This window comes from Canis lupus, chromosome 17 (assembly GCF_003254725.2).
Source record: "Canis lupus dingo isolate Sandy chromosome 17, ASM325472v2, whole genome shotgun sequence".
Taxonomy (NCBI): Eukaryota; Metazoa; Chordata; class Mammalia; order Carnivora; family Canidae; genus Canis; species Canis lupus.
The window spans coordinates 29,262,465-29,284,702 of NC_064259.1; the positions used below are offsets into that span (position 1 = coordinate 29,262,465).

Genomic DNA, 22,238 nt, shown 5'->3' on the forward strand with positions numbered 1-22,238 from the left:
TCGACCAATTCCCACAGTGTTTGAAAGGTCTAGAATAGCTTTTAGCCCCCACCTCCATCATAACCTTCATATATTCACAGAGGTCCAGAGATCCTAGCCAGAACCAGTCCTAGTCTTTATCACAACTAAAAGAAAGGAAAAAATTCGAAGACTGCTACAAACAAGTACTGATATGTATAGATACATGTGGGTAATTCCATGGTTGCCTCACCCAGGAAAGTGAAGGAGAAGATTGGTATCAATTTCTCATTCTACCGTTCCTGACCTTCCCTCCTCACTAGCCTTGCAGATCTCATACCTTTATAAAAACTCAACACATAATTCTACAAAATTAAGATGAGAGTAAGAGACCGCAAGGTCCTGAGACTCAGTCTTGGTGAATTCTACATCTGGGGGTCGACACTGACATGGTCCGAGCCGAGGAAAGTATCCTTAGGGCTTTCCCACACTTGACTGGAAGGCCATTGCTTCTGAAGGCTGTAAGTGCGGCTGATACCGAGAATTCTAAAGCAGTTATAGAAATAAGTACTAGCCCGAGTGTCCCGGACCTTGGTGCCCAGGGAAAATCTGTTAAGAAGTTAAATAAATGAATATACCCTGCATCTTGCCACAACTTTTTACTTTCTTTTCATTGGATTCTCAGGGGGCTCTGGTGGAGAGAGGAGAGAAAGCCCAGGTTAATGCAATGAGGGGTCATCAGAATAACAGAGCCCTTTTCCATTCCTCAGACTGCAAAATCGACTTGTCATTTTTAATTGACGGGAGCTCCGGCATTGGCAAACGTCGATTCCGAATCCAAAAGCAGTTCCTGGCTGATGTTGCCCAAACTCTTGACATTGGCCCTGCTGGTCCACTGATGGGTGTTGTTCAGTATGGGTAAGTGCTGTTCTTAATCCAGAAATCAAACGATGTTGCATGCTGAATGTTGTGCCATGAATCATACCAACGCATCCTACAGCACATATTCATCCTCTTCCCTGATACAGATTAAACAACAGAAATGGAAGCAATTCGGGTGCCATTTAAGAACTCTGACTCTTCCAGGAGGGAAGGACAGGTTAATGAACATGTGGAAGTAAATGGCATTTGCACTCATGCTTGGTAGAGAGAGTATTTATTTGGGAATGAGGAGAGCTGGATTCAAGTCTTAGCTCAGTCAATAATACGCTGCATGGCCTCGGGTCAGGGCTTCACCTCTCTGTCCTCAGTTTCCTTACCTGTAGACCAAGAAGGTGGACTGCGCCCAGTGCTCCCTCCTATCCACTTATAAGTAAGAGGCGTCGAAAATATGGTGCTGTAGGTTGACTTTTCCTTTTCTCCATGTGACCTGCTACTGGAAAACCTCCCCAGGTAATGGAGCAGACAGGCAGGCTGGGGAGTTGGTCCCATCGGTCAGCTGAGCACCAGGTGACTGTGTCCAATCCATTCCGTTATTCTAGTTAGGGTAGAAACTGAGCATTCATACTGACATCCACACTCAACCTTTCCTCTTATTTGGGGTCATAAGTCAATCTTATTTCATAATAATAGGCCTTTCTCCAAAGCAGATATACAGATGTTGGCAGATAAGCAAACAATTGAAAGAGCAAACAAGCATAAATCTCAAATAATTGATGGAACCATTAAGGGCAGGAGAGCAATCTCACTTTCCACAAAGGACCCTCGTACACAATATGACCCCTTCTTCCCCACAGATCTTCAGCTTAACCTTAGCAATAGAAACTAACACAGACCCTGGTGACTCTTGCTCAGAAGCCTCAAAAACGTAAGAACGTTTATACCTGACAACAATCAGAGGATCTCCAGATCTTTCAAAATTTCCCAAGGATCTCCAGCAGTAGCATTTTAATCAAGGTTGTTATAATAAAGGCCCTAGAATATTTATTTTTGAACTGTAAAAAGAAATAATCAAAAACCCTTTATTTTCATAAGAACTTATAACATTTGTACTTTTAGCACTAAATCCCAATAACACATTTAGTAATATCTTCTATTCCCGTGAAAAATTTTTCCCAAAGAAAAATTAGTAGTTGAGCTACCTGGCACTTGTATATAGTCAGAGTCAAATATATGAAAATAACCAATTGCTGCAAATGTCAACTCTCAATGCCAAAGGATCTATCTTGAGGACTTTAACTTGAAATAGAAAAATAAGATTTTTTTTTTTTGGTCATTGTTTTCTTGTTTTCGAAATGTCAACCTATTTTCATTCCTGCATTACTTTTTAAAGATAGCAAACAGAGAGCAGGCTTCTCTAGGGAGGAAATGTAAGCATTTTCGTGCCAGATGTCCCCAGTCAATTTTATTGGGGGGTTCAAAGCTTGGTGTGTCATCTTGCATTAAAAATAGCTGCTTTAAAAGCTGTGTATACCAAGGTTTATAGTATAATATGAAAATAAGGTAATAAATATGTCAAGGAAAAGAAAAATGGCAGGAGAATGGTGCGTGTGCCAGTGAGAAGGTGGATGAACGAGCAAATGTAGCAAGGAAGGAAAACCATTTTAGTCAAGGCGCCCCACCCCACAGAAGACCATCCCTCAACCCCCCACCCTCTGCCGTTTTCCTAATGTGATTACCAATTTCACTTTCTAAAACTGCCTTGCTATTCATCTTTTTTGCCTCCTGGGTCCTTATTAATTTAGAACACTTAAGAGAAATTGTGTCTGTTTTCCTTCACTTGATGCTCATAGAAGGTAATCAATCATCTGCACCCTCCTTAGCCGCGGGGTGGAGTGGAAAGTACAATGAACTAGTGACAGTATATCTCGAATTCTGGCCTTAGCTCTGCTGTGTGACCTTAAGCAGGTCCTCTAACCTCTCCATGTGAGTGCTGCCATCTGTAAAGTACTGGGGGTGCATGGGATGATTTATTAGGGCTTTGCCAAACCTGACGTTCTGTGATTCAGTGACTGGCTCTGTACTGGGAAGACAACCAATAAATGAATGTTGGGCTAACAGACTAGATGAGCCGCCTCTCCCTTCTAGCTTTGGTTCCGGTTAGGTAGAGTGATTTCTAATGACACAATGTTTTGCATGGAGGTAATGGATCCGTCAGTGGAATGTGGGAAATACAATAAATTGGAGGGTGGTATAAGAAGGGTGTGATGAGGTGCAAGGGGAGATCCATGTGCCCAGCTAAAATTGCTTTTGGTTTCAGCTGCCTGGCTCCCTCCTTGAGAGGCTCCCTACAATCCTTTGACTAACAGTCTTAGTGTATAAAAAGGGAGGGAGTGGGGCAAGAAAGGGGAGGAGGCAGGAATCCTCCCAGATGTGGGGCCTGTGTTTCTGGCAAAGGAAAGCAGGAAGAACCAATACTTGGCGGGTTGGGAATCTGATTCTTCTCCTGGTGTTTTGGGTTCTCAGCAGATTCCAATGCCCACCTTACCATCCCTGGGATCAGCCCTGTTCTCTCAGAATCGCAGAGCCTTGGGACCATAGATAGCTCTTGTTTTCACTTCCTCATGTTATAGAGAGGAAATGAGGCTCTACAAGAAATGGCCAGCCCTGGGATGCCTGGATGGCTCAGCTGGTTAAGCACTGCTGCCTGTGGCTTGGGTAGTGACCCCAGGGTCCCACCTTGGGCTCCCTGCTCAGCAGAGAGCCCGCTTCTCCCCCTGTCTGCCACTCCCCTTGCATATGCTCTTTCTCTCTCACATAAATAAATAAAATCTTTAAAAAGAAAGAAAGAAATGACCGTCCCATAAAGAATGAGCACTCCAAGGAGAGGCATAGGCTGGGAAGGAGCTGGCCGGGCAGGAGTCCCCACACCTTGGAATCTCTGCTCATGCATGCCACGCTTCTGGGCCCCCTGCCCGCAGCCACCAGCCACCAGCTTCCCAGAAGTTTCCTTTTCTGCTTTTCTTTAGGAGGGCTGAGTCAGAATTTAGACTTCTACAGCTAAATTAAGACTTTTAAATTTAGAATTTAAAAGCCTCAACTATTAACAGGAAACAAAACGCAAATACAAAATAAAAATACTGGAAGTATTAAAAATGGTCTGATTTATGGAATGCAGTACTCATTCCGAATCCTGATTCTGACATATCCTACACAAAAATCTTTCGGGTGCAAGAAACAGAAAACCAGTCCACGTAAGCCAGGTGCAGGGAGGCTGATGTCATAGGACTGACAGGTGTTTGGTCCTTCTCTCCCTTCTCTTCCTTGGCCTCTCCGTGTCCTTCTGTCCACTCCATTCTCCTCTAGGCTGACCAACAGGCTTGTGGTTTCTGCTCCTCCATAACTTCACCTTGCACAACCTGGGTTCCTTCTCCTGATCCAGGCTAGGGGGAGCCTTAACACTGTGGTACCAGCATGTTCCCTCCCCCAGGTACCATCTTCCCTGCACACAAAGGAGCCCGTAACCCACAACTGCACTAACCTCTCAGCAAGCACAGATTTCCTTCCACAATCATCACTCCCCTCCCATAAGAGAGGCGGTGCTGCCCTCAGAAAAGTTGAGTGACTTTCCTAAGAGCACACAGCTAAATGCATGACCGCTGGGGAGAAGGCAAATACTAAATCTTGGGTTAATCCCTAAAATGTCAAACAAAATTGACTTCAAAGTGAAGATTTTGCTCATCTGCCCAGAAAGCTTCTGATAATTGAGGTTTTCCACCAAGCTAAAGACCTAGATGCTGTGCTTAGACAAAAAGCCAAGGACCAGAGCACTTTGGTGGCTCAGTGGTTGAGCATCTGCCTTTGCCTCAGATCATGATCCCAGGGTTGATCCAGTCCCACATCGGGCTCCCCCCAGGGAGCCTGCTTCTCCCTCTGCCTGTGTCTCTGCCTCTCTGTGTGTGTGTCTTTCATAAATAAATAAATAAATAAATAAATAAATAAATAAATAAATAAATAAAATCTAAAAAAAACAAAAAAACAAACAAAAAAGCCAAGAACCAAGCCCTTGTCTGGCACATGAGTTCTAATAGAGAAGTACACAGCCAACAGGCTCGTGATCACACTTAATACCAATAGAGACACTGAAAGGCTAAATGAAAGGACAGCCAGAGCAAGTAGCTATTAGGTGAACTCGAGTCCACAGAATGAATGAAGCCAAGCCACTTGCGTCTTCACTGCAGCCTGGATCCATGTGTGCTGGGTGCCCCTGGACCTTCCAGATGATCTTATTTTCGTCCTCAGTTTCAGTATAAATGGAATAGAATTGCACATGTTCTTTTGAACTCTGTAATCAACCTTAGGATACCAAGAGTGGGAAAACAGTTATAGAACAAAGCCAAATGTTGGTTTTTCTTCATTTCAACATGAAATAGACTTTTTCTTTGCTCCCAATTCTGTAACAGCTGCCCAGGGTTTTGGAAAGTGGCTCTGGGGTGGGCTGCGCACCGTTACTCTTCTTACCTAGCAGCCCTGGACTGCAGAGCTTCAGTGGCACACTCAGCCGCCCCCTCCCTCCCTGCCACCCCGTTCCGGAAGGAAGGATGCCCAGAGGCTCCCATGGATTAGCTGAGCCTCCATGTGTGGGACAGAGTGGAGGGGAGAACAAGTAGCAGGACTGGTATCGTAGGCAGAATAGTGGCCCCCAAACTTGTCCACCTGAAACATGTGAATATGTTGCCTCACATGGCAGAAAGGGACTTTGTAGATGTGATTAAAGTTAAGGACCCTGAGATGGGGAGATTATCCTGGATTATCAAGTGTCCTAATCACCTGAGACCTTAAAAGCAGAGAACCTTTCCCTGCTATTATCAGTCAGAGGAACATATGACCATGGAAGAATGGTCAGAGATAGATTACTGCTGGCTTTGAAGATGGAAGAAGGGAGCCATGAGCAAGGAATGCAAGCAGCCTCTAGACAATGGAAAAGACAAGGAAATGGGACCTGCCATCCCCGCCCAGAGCCTCCAGAAGGGAACACAGCCCTTCCAGGGAGACCATGTCAGACTTCTAACCTCCATAACTGTAAGGTAATAAGTGTCTAAGCCACTGGGTTTATGGTCATTTGTTACAGCAGAAATAGGGAACTAATTCACCTGGCAAGGAGGACCATTCTGGCACTTTCTCTTGAGTCTGCAGCAAAGGAGAAGTGGATAGGGCTGGAGCATGAGACACAGCTCTGTGGGGCTCAGAGCAAGAAGGTGCTGCCCAGGCCCTAACTTCACACTGGTATTACTAGGGAGCTTTAAAGCTGTCGATGCCCGGGTCCAATTTCAGATTTATTAAACCAGCATCTAGTAAATACCCAGGAGTTGATGTTTTAGTCTGTAATTCCAGTCTGTTGCCAAGAGGGTAAGAGACAGTTCAGCTTCCCAGGAGTAGAGTGGCCCCACTGTCCAGAACCCAGATGTCTCCAATACCTATGCTGGTCTTCTTGCACCCTACACTGCCTTTACAGAAACTAACAGGATCCCAGAACAGCTGCCTGTCATCTGCCTAGGAAGGCTCTCCAGGGCCTAATGACACTTGTAAAGACTGTGCCTCTACCCTCCTTTCTAAGAGACAGGGACGTGAGCCCTTCAGCCTCATTCCTCAGGGACACAGTCTCAAGGCTGAGTGAGCTATGAATAACATTTATACAAAAATCCTATGCTTTTTCTATTCCTCACCATTCAGTTCTCCCGGAGGTACAAATAAAACAAAGACTACAATTGACTTCCAGCACTTCCACTCTAGGGTTCCCCTTATAGCCCCATCACACATTGACTGGGCTTATCACAGAGCTCCCCCGAGATCATTCACCCTACATCCCTAGATCCCTAGATCATTCTGCTAGAGAAGCAGATGGCCACTTTAATGCACATTAGAACCACTTGGGGAGCTTTTGAAAATCCCAATTCCCAGACCAAACCTCAGATCGATTAAATCAGAATTTCTGAGTGTGGGACCCAGGCAGCATTAATTTTTAGGGCTCCCCAGGTGATTCTATTGTGCAACCAGAGTGCAGGCACAGATATTCCCACAGGCCTGTGCCGTCAACTGGTGAATCCTCTCCCGGCTATGTACCTCCTCCTCCTTTACTTAGCCTTTTTCACACTTTCTCCAGACTATTTCTCCCCACTCCTCTTATCACTGGCCACCCACTGCTGCTTTTCTTAATTCTTACAGCATCCTCTAAGACATTGCTACTCAAAGTGTGATCCACGGTATCCACTGGGAGGCTGTTAGGCAGAACCTCAGACCTCACCGTGGACCTTTAGAATCAGAATCTACATTAGACATTATCCCTGGGTGGCCAGGCGCATGCCTGAGTTCAGGAAGTGCCAAACACTGTGTCTGTTGCAGACATTCCAGGTCACAGACAGTGCTTCCAAGCTCTGTGACGCAGTTACAGACCAGCGAGCCTAAGAGTCCGTTTGTTCCAGAGTGACTCTCAGATTAGCAGATTGCATGTCCACATTTTCCCCAGCAGGAAGAGGTATGCAGGTTAATTTTCTACTCTTTTTGGTGGATGAATTGAATTACTGTTATTAATTACAAGAAACGTTCATCTAAAAACAAAATTTGATTATAGGACCCTGCTCCCCATCTCTGATCCTAGGAAATGTAAGACCAGTGTCCTTTCCAAAGGAGCTGGTTGTACAGAGTCCATCAGCAGGTTGGCCCAGGCCACTGGGTTGGCCATGTCCGCTCAGTCCCTTGAGAAGTTGGTAGCGAAATCATTTTTGTTCTGAGCCAGGTAATGCACTCAAGGAGTAAATTTTCTGCCCAACCTGCAGTTCCTGGCATGTCCTTGGGCAACCAGGGTCACTTTAGAACGTCTCCCTAATTTCACAGGCATGGTTCATCTCGGTGCCTAAGGCCATACATCATCACATTTTAGCATTAAGAAAATGAAAAGATTCAATATACTCAGGTTATTTTATTGCTAACCTCAGGGTGATGATGCCTTGTTGGAGGAAACAGTTTTGAAAAGTCTGAGCTATAGGAGATCTGATCAGTTAATATGTCTCTACTGGCATGAAAATTCCCTTGAAAGGCTCACTCAGTGTGACTGGAAACTACTTTGGGCTAAAGCAGTAGCATCTGGGATATGAACTGAAGGGGCCTCAGAAGTCCTCCAGACTGCAGGGCTTCCCAAACTCCCCTGAGTATAGGATTCACTTGGATCCCTTGCTTAAAACAAACAGACGAACAAAAATGCCCACCTCCAGTGCAGACCTCCTGAATTGAGCTTCTGCCAGGAGAAGATCTGGTACCTGTGGATTTTAACAAGTGCCTCAGGTGATTTTTACCATCAGGAAAGCCTGGAAATACTGACATCCATCCCAGTGCCCTGCCCCTAGGTCCCAAGCCTTCCCAGGGATCACCTGCAACTATTTCTAACAGGCATTCTTTTTTCTTAAACATGCACAGGGTAATAATTTCCTGTTGCATAAAGTATTCCTTTCTGTGCAAAAATTCTCACTCCCTATAATCTCTCAGTTTATTTTCCAAACAGAACAATTAGTTATGTACTCCTTGAGCTATAAGCCTTTGTTTGTTTTCTTCTCTTTTTTTCCAAAGGAAATCTTTTATATTGCTCAGGAAAAAAAAAAAAAGTTTTCCTTTAATGAGATCTTGTAATAAAATTACAAATTAAAAGTTTGCTTATAGGATGTCTGGGTGGCTCAGCAGTTTAGCACCTGCCTTTGGCCCAGGGCATGATCCTTGAGTCCCAGGATAGAGTCCCCCATTGGGCTCCCTGCATGGAGCCTGCTTCTCCCTCTGCCTGGGTCTCTGCCTCTCCCTCTCTCTCTCTCTCTCTCTCTCTCTCTCTGTGTGTCTTTCATGAATAAATAAAATCTTAAAAAATAAATAAATAAAAGTTTGCTTAGATAGAAATATAGTTGAACTTTAAAAAAAAAGATTTTATTTATTTATTCATGAAAGACACACAGAGAGAGAGAGGCAGAGGCACAGGCAGAGGGAGAAGCAGGCTCCATGTAGGGAGCCCGATATGGGACTCAATCCCAGGGCTCCAGGATAACACCCTGGGCCAAAGGCAGGCACTAAACCGCTGAGCCATCCAGGGATTCCCCCATAGTTGAACTTTTTAACTAGTCTCTGTCTCTGAAAAGTAACCTGGTTAGGGTGTCAGGCCACCAGCCCATATTTCCTGAAAAAGAATACATACACCCATGTGTTGTAGTACCAGGAGCTGCTACAGTTTGCAGATTAAAGACATATCAATCATTCTTATTATTTAATTACATTTCAATTTAGCAAAGATTTATTGAGTGTTTACCATGCACTAAACTCTATGTCATTTGCAGGGGATACTAATGTAAAATTCTTCTAAGTGGTTTGATTACATTTGTCTATAAGGCTCTTGATGGATGGCTCAGTAGCTTTGGCCCTAATAATAATTGTAGCAATGGGAGAGTTTCAGAGGTCCTCTGATCCAAACTTTCAGTCCATTAAAAATAAATCAACAAATATGTCAGAGATTATATTTTTCAGGACTTCATCTACTAAGGGAGGCAATATTTTTAAAAGAAATAACATTAAATAAAATTAAAAGCATCTATTCATTGGGTATGTGAATAGCTCATCTGTCTGCCTCTGTAGATGGATTCATCTACCTCTGTGATGTAATAAGGGAAGAGAAGGATCAGTGTGGAGCTCTGAAGCAGTTTTCACCTCCACTAGGGATGATCCAAGAGAGGACAGGAACTTTCTTCCTGTCATTTATTTATGCCACCACTACCTATTATCCGCTGTATGCTAAGCACTAGGGATAGAAAATACTAGGACATAGCGCCTGTTCTCAAATAGGTTAGCAGTCGATTTTCATGACTTGTGGCTTCCATATTTGCAAGCAAATTCTCACTGTACTTCTATAGCCATCTGCAGACTACCATAGCATCGGGGTGGGATTTGAGTTGCTTGACATATGGTCCCAGCCAAGGTCAAACAAGACAAAGTTCTGCCTTCTTGTTTCAGCTGCCATACTGTAAATTCCTTGTCGCAATCTATTTAATGCCACATTTTTCATATGTTTGTGCTTTTTATTGGTGATTTCACTATTTTAAATGGCCCCCAAGTATAGTGCTGAAATGCTCACTAATGTTCTAATCACAAGAAGGCTATGATGTACTTGAAATTACGACTCTTCAGTAAGTTTCCTTCAGGCATGAGTTCAGTGTTAATGAACCAATGATTCGATACTTTCAGAAAAAGAAAGAGGAAAATCACTGATCTGTATGTGATTCTGCTCCAAAAAGTGCTAAAGTAATGACTAGAATGCCTGATGAAGCTATGGAAAAGTAGTTGAACTTATGAATTCATGAAGTGACAACTGATGTGAAAAAAACCCGAAAAACGTAATGGACAGCATTGTGAGGCTTAAAAGCCAAAGAATTTATAGTAACATTACCCAGGGTCAGAAAGCTGTTAAACCCTTCTCAGCTGGTATTTCATTAGACAGAAATATTACATGTAATTAATTATTTTTAAGAAATATACATTAAATTAGATGTCTTCCAACAGAAATGGACATTAAACAAGTTTATATATCAATCTACTGCGGAAAATGTTGGATCAGAGGCGCTCAGGACCCTAAGCCAGTATCTCCTCTAGGAGCAATGGCTCAGTATTTGCTAATATGAAGTTTGCAGCAACTTTATAGAACATAACTACTGCAAATAAGGAGACCTGGCTGTATATATAGTATGGGGAAGAGACAGGTAATCGATTGCTCTGCAAAGGGATCAATAATAAGACAGCCTCCTGAGAAGCATTCCAGGGAATGCCACAGATGTGATGAAACAACTAAATTCTACATTTAAATACATTTTTTTTTCTGGAAAAACTTTTGAAAGAAAATTTTATATTTTTGCTTTTTAAATTATTTATGTATAAGCAACACCTTATGATAGCTATGATTTCTTCACAACCATCAGACATTCTCAAGACATCTTGCAAGGGAGAAATTCCAGCCCACAAATCATTTTCAAATGTATTAAACTTTTAAGAGTTTAAAATTTTGCAATTAATGAAGTATGTATTGTGTTATGTTTGGTAGACAATTATATACTTGTCAATACTGATTTTGCAATTTTTCATTTTATAGCCAATAATATTTTGTTTGTTTTGGCTCGATTCATATTTTATTTTTCAGGTCTTGAGAAAGTTCATTTTCCTTGGTCACCAAGGGAAGATCAAGACTTTGGGAACTCTGAAGCTTATGCAGTTCATGGCCCTTTTAAGAAAAAGAGTACAAAATTAGGCCCCTTGGAAGAGGTATTATTAGCTCCCACATTAATTTGCCTCTGATCAGCACGACAGCCTATTGAATAAAAGGTCCTCTGCAGAGGCTGCTCTGGGTACAGGAAGACCAGGTAGGAAGCTATAGCAATAGTTCAAGATAGTAAAGCTCAAAGTCCAAACTTGAGGATAGAAAGGATGGGAGAGAGACAAGAGATATTTAAGAGGTTGGTCTAACAGGCATTTGGCAAAGAGGGTATGTCAGAAGGTGTCCAGAATGCATTCTGCTGGGCTGAGTCAGAAGAGGGAATACAGAGGGGGATATGGGTGGTGGTATAGAGCAGATTTTTAAGGTGCTGTGGTGTGCAAGGTGCTGTGGGTAGAGAAGCAGAGTCAAGTGTGGAGACTGTCTGCTGGGCAGGGGGCAGGTGGCAGGGAGCAGGAGCTCGAGGGTGAGCAGTTTGGGTTTCCCAGATAAGGAGATTGATGAGCAAGAACACAAAGCTAAGAAACCAGGAAATAGTGAGACACGAAGACAGCACCATATGAACGTTGTGGGTTGGAATTAAATTATGGATGGGCTTTTGAAAGCCAAAATAGGAAGTTTTACAATGGGAGCCTCCGATGATTTTTGAGCAGAGGTATTTTCCACGCAGAGCTGAACATGAGGAAGAGGGTTTATTTTTTAGCAGATATGCATACAGTTGGCTTTGCAGAGACCAAATAGAGACTCTCATCATAGAAACAGCAAGAAGCAGAGTGCATGAGCTCGGAGGGTCCCTGCAGACATTTGGAGGAGGGAGAAAGGCAAATCCTGCATGGAGGAGCCTCCAGGACTTTACAGACAGGACTCACAGGCCCTGTGATGAGCAAGTAAAGGTGGAGCCCAGGGTTTGAGCCTTGATGGCGAGGGGGCAAGTTCAGCATTCACTGCAGCAGATCTGTAAAAAGCATAAACCCAGAAGCCCTTGAGCCTAGAGGGAAAGGAAAGCACAACCTGCACAGGGGCTGGGTGACCGCAGCTCAGGTGGGCCAGGCTTCACACCGCACACGGGTTGAGAGTCACCCACGTTCTGCAGTTTCCTTCGTCATTGTTGTTGTTTGTTTTCATTTAATCCTTTTCATCTGGTGGCATTTCAGCTGGCTGGGTTTGGCGCCAACACCCATCTCCCTGAGCTTCCTTGAAATTTGCCTTGTGTTCCCCGAAGGGAGCCGGTCCTCCCGGTTTCCTCTCACAGAGATAAGCCTGCCTTCGGGGCACTTGGCTTGGGTTTCGGCTAAGGACCAGCCCCTGTCACTGGAGGACAGAGAGTCACACTTCCAGCCTCCAGGAGTTCTTCCCAGAGATCACCTTGAGATAGTGAGAAAAGTTGGAAAACAGGGATAGAGCAGGGAAGGGAAGTGGGGTGAGGCAGAGGATGACTCCTGTCTGTCCTAGAGAAGCTACATCTCCCAAAGAGCGTGCTAAGAATCCACTGTAAGTCACCTTGGATTCCCACCTCAACTGCCTAAAGCTGTTTCTCCCAAGACCTATTCCTGGTGTGTTTGTGGAAAGGCTACTTTTAAAAGTCTTTTCCCTAAAAAAAAAAAAAAAAAAAAAAAAAAAAGTGGGGGGCATCTGAGTTGTTCAGTCAATTAAGCAGCCAAATCTCAACTCAGGTCTTGAGTTCAAGCTCCACATTGGGCTCCACACAGGGTGTGGGTCTACTTTAAAAAAAGGGCGGGGGGACTCTACCTCCCCTTGAAGGCGTAATAACCTGTAGGTATGAGCTGCTACATAATTTGCAAAGCCCTATTTTCAAAAATTAAGGATTTCAAGAAGGCAGCATCTGAGCACGGAACCAAGTGCAGGCTCTTCTGGAGTGCCTGGTCCCATGTGACCCTAGAGGTCACACTCACTTGAAACGGGCCAATGGCTAAGTGTCAGTGCTTTGTGAGATGTGTTTTTACTGTGCATCCTCACTTAATCATGGGTGTGGGAGTGCACACCCACCCAACAGAGAGCCCCCCTCCTGCCCAGCCCCCTTTCCACCTAGTCATAAAACATTCACACCCTTTGCTCAGCTGCTGCTGCCCAGCTTACCTGCAGAGGCTCCTCTCTAGAGAAAGATTCTCATTCTGTTTCTCTACTTAATTTACTCCATCTCCTCTCCAGATGACCTTTTGGTTAATAGAAGTTAACCTTTTGGATAAGATTTGAATATTCTCACCCAAGTACAGGAACCATAAAATGAAAAAATGAAGGGATGTCTTCTCCTGGATGCCACAGTTAAGATGCAATTCCAGTGTAGGGGTAACACAGGGAGTGGCTATTAGCTGGGGTTTTCTCCCTGGAGAGGAGGGTCTGGGGCAGCCTAGGGACATCCTGACATTTGCAAAATCCTACTTGACAATCGTCTTGTTTTTTAGCAGTATGAATGTTGCAATCTTTGCTTTTACCTAGATAAGGAAACTGAAGCCCAGAGAAGTTAAGTGACTTCCCAAGGTCACACAGCAAGGAAGCAGCACAATCAAAACTAGAACCCTGAGTCCTAGATCAGACCACTTTTCTCTACACACACTGAGGAGGACCCCAGTCCATCTCACTGTTACTTCTGTTTACAGTGGGGCATTTTATAAAATACAGCTTAAGGCTTTGAAGCAGCTTCCATTCTATTTATATATAAAAGAATCAACTTGATTTCTGCTTTCCTATAAAGATAATAAATTTCCAGTAATTTTTAATTCTCATTCTCACTCTTCAGAGACAACCCTGCTGCCCAATTTAATCTCAGGACTCACATGAATTCCCGGGATCTGAAGACTGCCATAGAGAAAATCACCCAGAGAGGAGGGCTTTCTAATGCAGGTATGCGATCTGAATTCAGATCATTCTATTTTGTTTCCACAGTTCTCCTCTGTGTGATTGTCTTCTAATATCCTATATAGGAGGAGGGAAAAATAGTGATAAGCCATCAAGATATGACTCACATAATATCTGTATCTTCTCCAAAGTATCATCATAGATTCAGGGGCAAGAATCATTATCACACGTATTCTGGAGAGCTCCAGAATGCCTCGTTCCTTGAGTCAGCAGCTTTCTTCCGGACAAGCAGGACTACTATTATAACTGTTTCCTGACTGGCTGACAAGTTATCAACTATGTAACATTAAATGTTATAACCAATTCCATTCAGAAAGCTCCGCAGCACCCCTTGGGGATCTTCTTCCAGTGAGCTCCTGTTACAGTGATGACTGTACAAAGAGAGACAGGTTCTTTGTTTCAAGCAGAGTCTCCTGAGATGTCTGACTGAGCCTTGGTGGCTGGGAGGTGGGGTGGCAGGTTTACCAGAAGTCTAAGTCTGGCCCAAATTCAGTTTGGTTAGTGAAAAATGCTAACCAAACTTGGCCGAGTCACTGCTATCCCAGATTCCAAATCAATATTACGTCATTGCAAATATGGTAGAGTTGATTTCTGATTTGTTTTCAATTGAATACTTAGATCGGTGACATTCCAGTAATGTATCATGGAATAAAACTTTGAAACTTCAGAAGACACCCTAGATCCTTGATGGGATTAGAGAGGTATCTTAATAAAATTACATACCTTTTTCAGGAGATAATGTGTTCTGTCTCTGCCCTGTACTGATCAGGCTTTGACTCAGATAACAGGATCCATTTTAGCTGGTTTAAGTGGAAAGGGATTTATTCCTAGGTACTAAACTGTTTTGAGGATAACCTAAAGGGCTGAAGAAATTAGCTCAAGGCTGAACTTTGAGAGATGACTTCTGATGGCCTCCTGCAGAACACAGACCTCAAAGGAGCTACTGTCTCTTCCAAGATCAGGAAATTGCATTCTCAATTCTGCCAGTAGAGCCTCCTGGGAGATCTGATCAGCCAGGAAGCCATTACTCAAGAAACTTCTGCTACAGCAGTCAACCGCAAAACCAGGCCTTACATGCTCCATTCACACCCACAAAACACATGTTCTGCATGCTCCAACTTCATTAGCAACAAAACTAGAGACCAGGCATAGATTCTTCTAGCACCACCCAGAGAAGTCAAGTACCTACAGGTGCTCATCAGTAGAAATAGGAGAGTCAAAAATATGGTTTCTTCCTTATTTCCATCTTCTAAATCTCATGTGTGTGCATTGATTCATGAAATTAGCACAAATCCAGGGCTATAGCTGCAAGGGAGTCTCAACAATGTAGTTTTCAGATTTTTAGCCTCAGCTTTCAAGACTTGCTGAAAGGTGGATGGGGTGTGGGTTAAGCACTAATGGACCATGGCCTCCAAATTTGAGATTGGATGAAGCCAGAGGTGTGCTCTGTTTACAAGCATCTAACATTTAGCCAGAGGGGACTGCTGGGTGCTTTGGGCCTTCCAGGACATTATTCCTTGGCCATGAAGACAGTTCTCAGCAATGAAGGTTCCCTCTTAGCTGTTGTGCTCTATGCAGCCAGATCATACAGGCCTCCACAACATTTCTCTAGTTCCTACATATGCAACTATTTGAACTCTTCGTTTAATGGGTAAGATTACAGTAGCCAGTGGAGCCAGGATCCTGGCCAAAACCAAAAAGCATAGAGTATAATGACATTAATCCTAAAGACTTAAGATGGTTGTTCTTAACTTTTATTTAGATTGAGAACCCCTTTGAGAATCTCCTGAAAGCTATCTTCCTACCCAACTAAATACTTAGAGACACAAACTATGGTGTATCATGTCAGGGGATTTGTGGAGACACACCCCCAATGTCCCACAAGGGTCCAGAGAGCCTGGGTAAAGAACCCTGCCTTAGTATATACAGTTATGCTAACTACAGTGACCTGGTCATTCCAATTTGCCCAGGAGCATATGGGGCTTCCAGTACTTAACCTGGGAAAGTCCCAGTAAACTGGGACAACTTGACTAAAAAATTTCTGAGGTCCTGGACAATGTGAAACAAGTGCTTTGGGAAGCCACGGTGGGCGGCTCTGTTATACACCCCCAGCTGTGGCTTTCAGGTGAAATGGAAATCTGGAGACCCACCAGGGTCCCCATGGCCAGGGCTAGAACACAGTCCTCAGTTCTCAGTGGTACAGTACTTCCTGGGCCAGCCAGACCCATGCCCCTCACCTGGAACTGGACAGAAGACATCATGGTACCTGGAACACAGCCTTCCACCCCCAGCAGCTCGTGGTGCACTAGGTTGGCCAACCCCCAGCTGGAGGCAGGAAAGAGGCTCCTGCCCCAACAGGCCAACCCCTCCCAGACAGAACTTTGTGCACTTCCAGCACCCACACAAAGAAGAGACCCTCTTACTCCCATGGAAGTCTTTCTCATGTTTGCTGGTCCCTAATTTTTTTTTTTTTTTTTAATAACAGAGATTTAGAAGTGAAAGACTTAAAGTGAAATGAGAGAGGGAAGCGGGTGGTGGTGATGGTTGTACAACATTGTGAATTTGCTTAAAATCCCTGAACTACACCTCAGAATAGTTAATGTGGTTAAAAAGAGGGAAAAACAAACACATGAAGGGAGGGCAGGAGTGGGTTTTTCTGACCCTCTGGAAGCCACTGGGATCTTGCCTGTATTTCCAATCTGTGTGATCACTGTCACTCCAACCACAAGTTCTCTGTTTCTTCCAGGCCGGGCCATCTCCTATGTGACCAAGAACTTCTTTTCCAAGGCTAATGGGAACAGAGGCGGGGCTCCCAATGTGGCCGTGGTGATTGTGGACGGCTGGCCCACAGACAAGGTGGAGGAGGCTTCGAGGTTCGCAAGAGAGTCAGGAATCAACATTTTCTTCATCACCATCGAAGGTGCCACTGAGAATGAGAAGCAGTACGTGACAGAGCCCAACTTCTCGAATAAGGTATGGAACTGCCCCCAGGGACCCACCCAAAGTCCACATCCACTGTCTTTTGCACCCTGTAAACAGCCATCAAGACTGTTCTCATTCCTTCAAACAAGCGTGGAGCTCACTTCTAGGCAGGGAAGCCTCCAGTGAAGGGCTAGTAAGTCTGGAACCTGGAATTACATTCTCAGGGCAAGACCCCACACTGACCCTGTGGACTGAGCAATAGTACCTTGGGAGGAGGGGTGTCCCCAAGGTCTCAGATAGAGGCTCCCCAGGCTCCCCCTCACAGCCCCAACCTCCACCAGGCGGCCCAGGAGGGCTTCACATGAGCATGCACATGGGCACACATATACTTGCTTACCCACATGTGCATGCATGTGCACACACACACACACACACACACACACAACCAATTAAACAACCTGATAAACAAGAAAAGGAAGACATTGGATCAGGTCAGGGAGATCAGGTTTTCAACCCCTGCTCCTGGGTTATGTGGAGAGCTAGCAGCAGATAGAGGCAAGACAGATAGGGATCCAGGCCTCTGAACCCACTCCACCAGAGCAGCTTACTTTTTTGTACATTTTACACAGTGGGACTCCACACAAACCTGCCTCCAAAGAGAAGGCCCCAGCTTGAAAAAGAAAGGAAGGGAGGAAGGAAGAGAAGAAAGGGAATGCCTTGTACTAGCTTGTCCTTGATGCCCTTCCAGTTTTAATCGTCTGTGTTCCGATAGGGCTCAACCTCCTGCACCATAGCACACTGCTGACCACTTTGTCATCCTTGAAATTCTCATCTCTCTTGACTTCCAGGACACAGTGTGCCTCTTATTTCATTTTTTCTCTCCTCTTTTCCTGCTTGTACCCTAAATGTAGACTTCCCCAGACTCATTCTTGGCCCTCTCCTCCTCTCTCACTAGGCTCTATTCCCGTGGAGTCCATCCCAGGCTGCAGCTTCCATCTTCACTCACAAGCAATAGACACCTCATCCTGTGCCCATTCCCGGGCTCTCCCGAGCTCTGTAGCCATCTGTTTCCAACCAATTGTTTTTCTCCACCTGATGTCCTGAAGAACCTTAAGTCCTACATGTAAAAATCTAAGTGCATCCTCTTTCCCACCAAATCCACTCCTCCTCTGGACTGTACGAGAACGGCCCCACGCTGTCCCAGAGGTGCAGAGTCATCCCAGGATGCCTTGTCAGCTCCCAGTGCCACCTCCCTAGGTCAAGCTAGCATTCTACCTCTGGTCTGTCTCCCTCTTGGGGCTCCTCAGTTTAGTGTAAATTTCACAGTGAAGCCCGCTCATGTTTATGATGAGCTTTTCTAGTCCCATGGGGTCCCTGCTCCAAACCCTTCATCATCCCCCATCCTTCTGGAGTGTGGTCCTGTCCCACCTCTGCAGCCTGCTGTCCCCTGTCCACACCCAACACCACCATCCTCTCCATCCGCGACCACAACCAGTGCCTGATGGGACTCCCTCTGCTCCATCCAGTGATCCAGTGGCTAGAACTCAGTTCAGCCTAGATACTCATCTCAAATACCACTGAGTCCATGGAAAGATTTATAACCCCCTTTTAGGTTTTACAAACAAATCAAAGATATTTCCTAAGACATTTTAAAATCATTTCTTGTTTTAAAATAAATTATTATTTCTACCACTTTATCTCTAGTCACCAGGTCTCTGTGACTGTCCCCATGACCCCCAGAGAGACAGCAGCAAGGAGAAAACACTCCACTTTAGGAACATAGGCCGGGTCCCTTCCAGGAGCACACAGGCTCAATGTTTATTTGCAGCTGCCTTAAGTTTTTTCTGGAACAAACTTGGGCACAAGTCAATAAATATTCATTTGTCTGGAGGCAGGCTCGTCTGGAGGCAGGGTCATCTGGAGGACGGAGCTTGGGTTTTGAGAGCAGAGAGATCTGTGTTCCAGTCTCAGGGACTCAGGGTATCCCTTCACAGCTGGCCCTCAGTCTGTTCCTTCATGAAGGAGGGTTACATCCACTTCATAGGGTTAGGGTGGGGGTTTATGAAAGAATCTCTCCAAGAACTTCTAGTGTGACTCCTGACATATGTGTGGGACCCCTTGTTGCTGGGCACAGGCCTGCTCTGGAAACGCTTCTTTAGCTATTTCTCATGTGTCTTGTTTTCCTGATCAAAACAAAAGCTTTCCTTAATCCGCTCGTACGGTGGTGCCCACCAGTGCCAATCTTACGGCCGGCTGCCAGTACAAATGCACCGAGGGGCCCAGAGAAGCATAAATAGGAAGCCAAAACCAGTGATTCACCTCCAAGGATTGGCTTAACCAATGGCTCTGCCCTAACGCAGAGACCCAGCTGAGGGAGTAGGACTGAGTCCAGGGGGCGGTTGGGGGATCATTGCCCCAGTGAGCACCCGACTGGGTGGATGGAAGTCAAAAAAGAGCTGTAGGAAGACGAGTGCAAAACTCCAAGAGTCTGTTGCTTCTTTCTGCACCTGCCCCGGTGATCAGGGTAACAGTGATAGACTGGGGCATCCGACACCCTCCCCCTGTCTTCCAGGCCGTGTGCAGGACAAACGGCTTCTACTCGCTCAACGTGCAGAGCTGGTTCAGCCTCCACAAGACCGTGCAGCCGCTGGTGAAGCGGGTCTGTGACACTGACCGCTTGGCCTGCAGCAAGACGTGCCTGAACTCCGCCGACATCGGCTTCGTCATCGACGGCTCCAGCAGCGTGGGGACGGGCAACTTCCGCACCGTTCTCCAGTTTGTGGCCAACCTCAGCAAGGAGTTTGAGATTTCAGACACAGACACGCGAATCGGGGCGGTGCAGTACACCTACGAGCAGCGGCTGGAGTTTGGATTTGACGATTACAATACCAAGTCCGACATCCTCAATGCCATCAAGAGGGTGGGATACTGGAGCGGTGGCACCAGCACGGGGGCTGCCATCAACTATGCCCTGGAGCAGCTCTTCAAGAAGTCCAAGCCCAACAAGAGGAAGTTAATGATCCTCATCACTGATGGGAGGTCCTATGATGATGTCCGAATACCAGCCATGGTCGCCCATCACAAGGGTAAGCTGGTCCCCCTGACCAGTCCAGTGCTGAGCATCTCCGGGGCATGGTGGGCCAGTGGCACAAGGAAGGGGCTGGTTTGTTGGGCACTGGTTTTGTCTACCGCTTAATGAAATGCTCAGACTCGTAGGGAACACATTAGGGGTGGTGTTAAACACTACCGGCCTCTCTGAGCAGCAAAGGAAAAAAGCAGGGAGCCCCAAGGTGGTTTCCAAAGTGTCATGGCAAACCCCAGGCCTACAGATGACTAGGACCAGTAACCCTCTCTTTACATCCAACACTCTGAGGCCTTACACACGAAGGTGTGACACACTAAAAAGGAATTTGACTCATTATTTTAAGCTCCCCTGAAGACCACCAAATTGTGTTTGAAATTTGAAGAAAAGTAGTGTTTTAAAAGCAAAGTACTACTACTTATTATTTTTATTCATGAGAGACATAGAGAGAGAGGCAGAGACACAGGCAGAGGGAGAAGCCAGCTCCCCGTGGGGAAGCCTGATGTGAGACTCATCTCGAGACCCCGGGATCACAACCTGAGCCAAAGGCAGACGCTCAACCACTGAGCCACCCAGGTGCCCCCAATACTACCGTTTGTAAGCAACTGCTAGCCAGATGTTGGAGGTTTTGAGGAGATCTCAAAGAAATTTTCATCCAAAATATTTACAGAGATACTTCCAAATAAAGATTTGTAAGAGGGCAACAGAACATTTAAAACCATGAAAAATGAGCAAAATGTTTTTGTAAATGTTTAGAAACTTAGTCACATTAATGCCTTTTTCACATAATCAGTGTTTGATCACCGTTTTCAAAAGTACCATAAAATATCATGAAAATACCAACAACCTGAAGAAAGCCCCCAAGTGATAGTAATAATAGTAATGATAATAAAAGTAAAATAAGTTGTCAGTGAACACCAAAGACGCAGAGGTAAGTGCTAGTGTACAAGACTCACTTCTGTGCCTGCATTCGGTTGTTAGCTTGCAGGATTTTTGGTCTTCTTTAAAGCTGCTTCTAATCCCTCCCTAAACAAGGAGAGGCGAAACAAATAAGCCTCAGTGAACCAGCAGTTCTCCCTTCTGGAAACCAAAGTACCAGACACCAGGTTCAAGCAGTGATTTACCCTTGTAGAGCCCGTGGGGGTACTCACGTGGCGAGATGGTGGATGGCCTGAGCGCCCGCAGACACGGCAGCCCTTGAGCTCATGTCAGCAGAGTGAAGATGGTTTCAGGCTCAGGAGCAACCTACTCAAAATTCTAAAGGGAGTGGGCAGAGCCAGGTGGGCCAGCTTTGACTACAAGCCCAGGGCTCTCCTGTTACCTCCAAACATCTGTCTCCGGCTCACGTTCAGCTCCACTCTTACTTATTTTTTTAAGTGGACCTCCTTTGGGCCTCACCCAAAGGATATCCTTGGCATCCTCATTAGGAGAAGAGAAGATTGAGGGAGATGTTCTGGGAAGCTTTAAAGGGCTAGGAGGAATAGATGCAAATTATATGGCGACAGTCAGCTTTGTGTCCCTAGGAGTGTCCAGGCCAGGTCTGGGTGACCATCTGTTGGAATTGCCAGTAGAAGGTTCTCTACATGGGTGGACTCCAGGATCTGAAAAGCTAAATTTCTAATACTGTTTGAGTTGTCTTTATTGGGGAGCAGCCTTTCAATCTTTGTGCAAAAACAAAGGCTTAGTCAATTTAAGCCATGCTCTGCAGCAAATCTGTTCCCACTGCCAGCATTTTTAAGCCCATTGGCAGCATTTTTAAGCCCAATGTTCGTAGACAACAACATATACATATTCAGAGAGAAGACACCGGAGAGGTCAAGACAAGGGCCTGGCAGCTTAAATGCAGTTTAATGAGCCACAGCTGAAGAACAGCATAGGCCAGAACTATGTGAGGCGTGAATGGCTCTCCAATCAGCAAAACAAGACACTGGGAAGATGCTGGAGATGGTGACATGGGCTGCCGTGGGTGGCTAGGCAGAAAGGCCACACCCTGGCTCCTCCCTCTGTTTCATGGCCATGTAGCTGACCCTACTCTGCCAGCCTGAAGGTGGCATAGGAACAGGCTATTGTACAGCAAGGTTAAGCTCCTGCTGACCAGTTGCCCCCAACCCAAGTCAAGAACCATCCACCAGACAGTCTCCTGGTTTCCCCACTGAAAATAGATGCCTAGTCTCTGAGTCTGTCCTTTCCTCCCTGGGGCTTCTTGCACCCCACTGCAGTCCTACACCT

At 45.4% G+C, this 22,238-nt stretch overlaps 1 protein-coding gene across 4 annotated transcripts in view; it reads left to right on the forward strand.

Moving 5' to 3' along the window:
• Window positions 1–22,238, forward strand: part of VIT (vitrin) — a 104,397-nt gene that overhangs the window by 76,509 nt on the left and 5,650 nt on the right. For all 4 annotated transcript variants that reach the window (XM_025454189.3, XM_025454188.3, XM_025454190.3 and 1 more), the window contains 4 exons: window positions 729–876; window positions 13,887–13,990; window positions 16,752–16,978; window positions 19,500–20,013. In XM_025454189.3, the coding sequence (XP_025309974.1) occupies window positions 729–876; window positions 13,887–13,990; window positions 16,752–16,978; window positions 19,500–20,013 (993 nt within the window). The remainder of the gene's footprint in view (window positions 1–728; window positions 877–13,886; window positions 13,991–16,751; window positions 16,979–19,499; window positions 20,014–22,238) is intronic.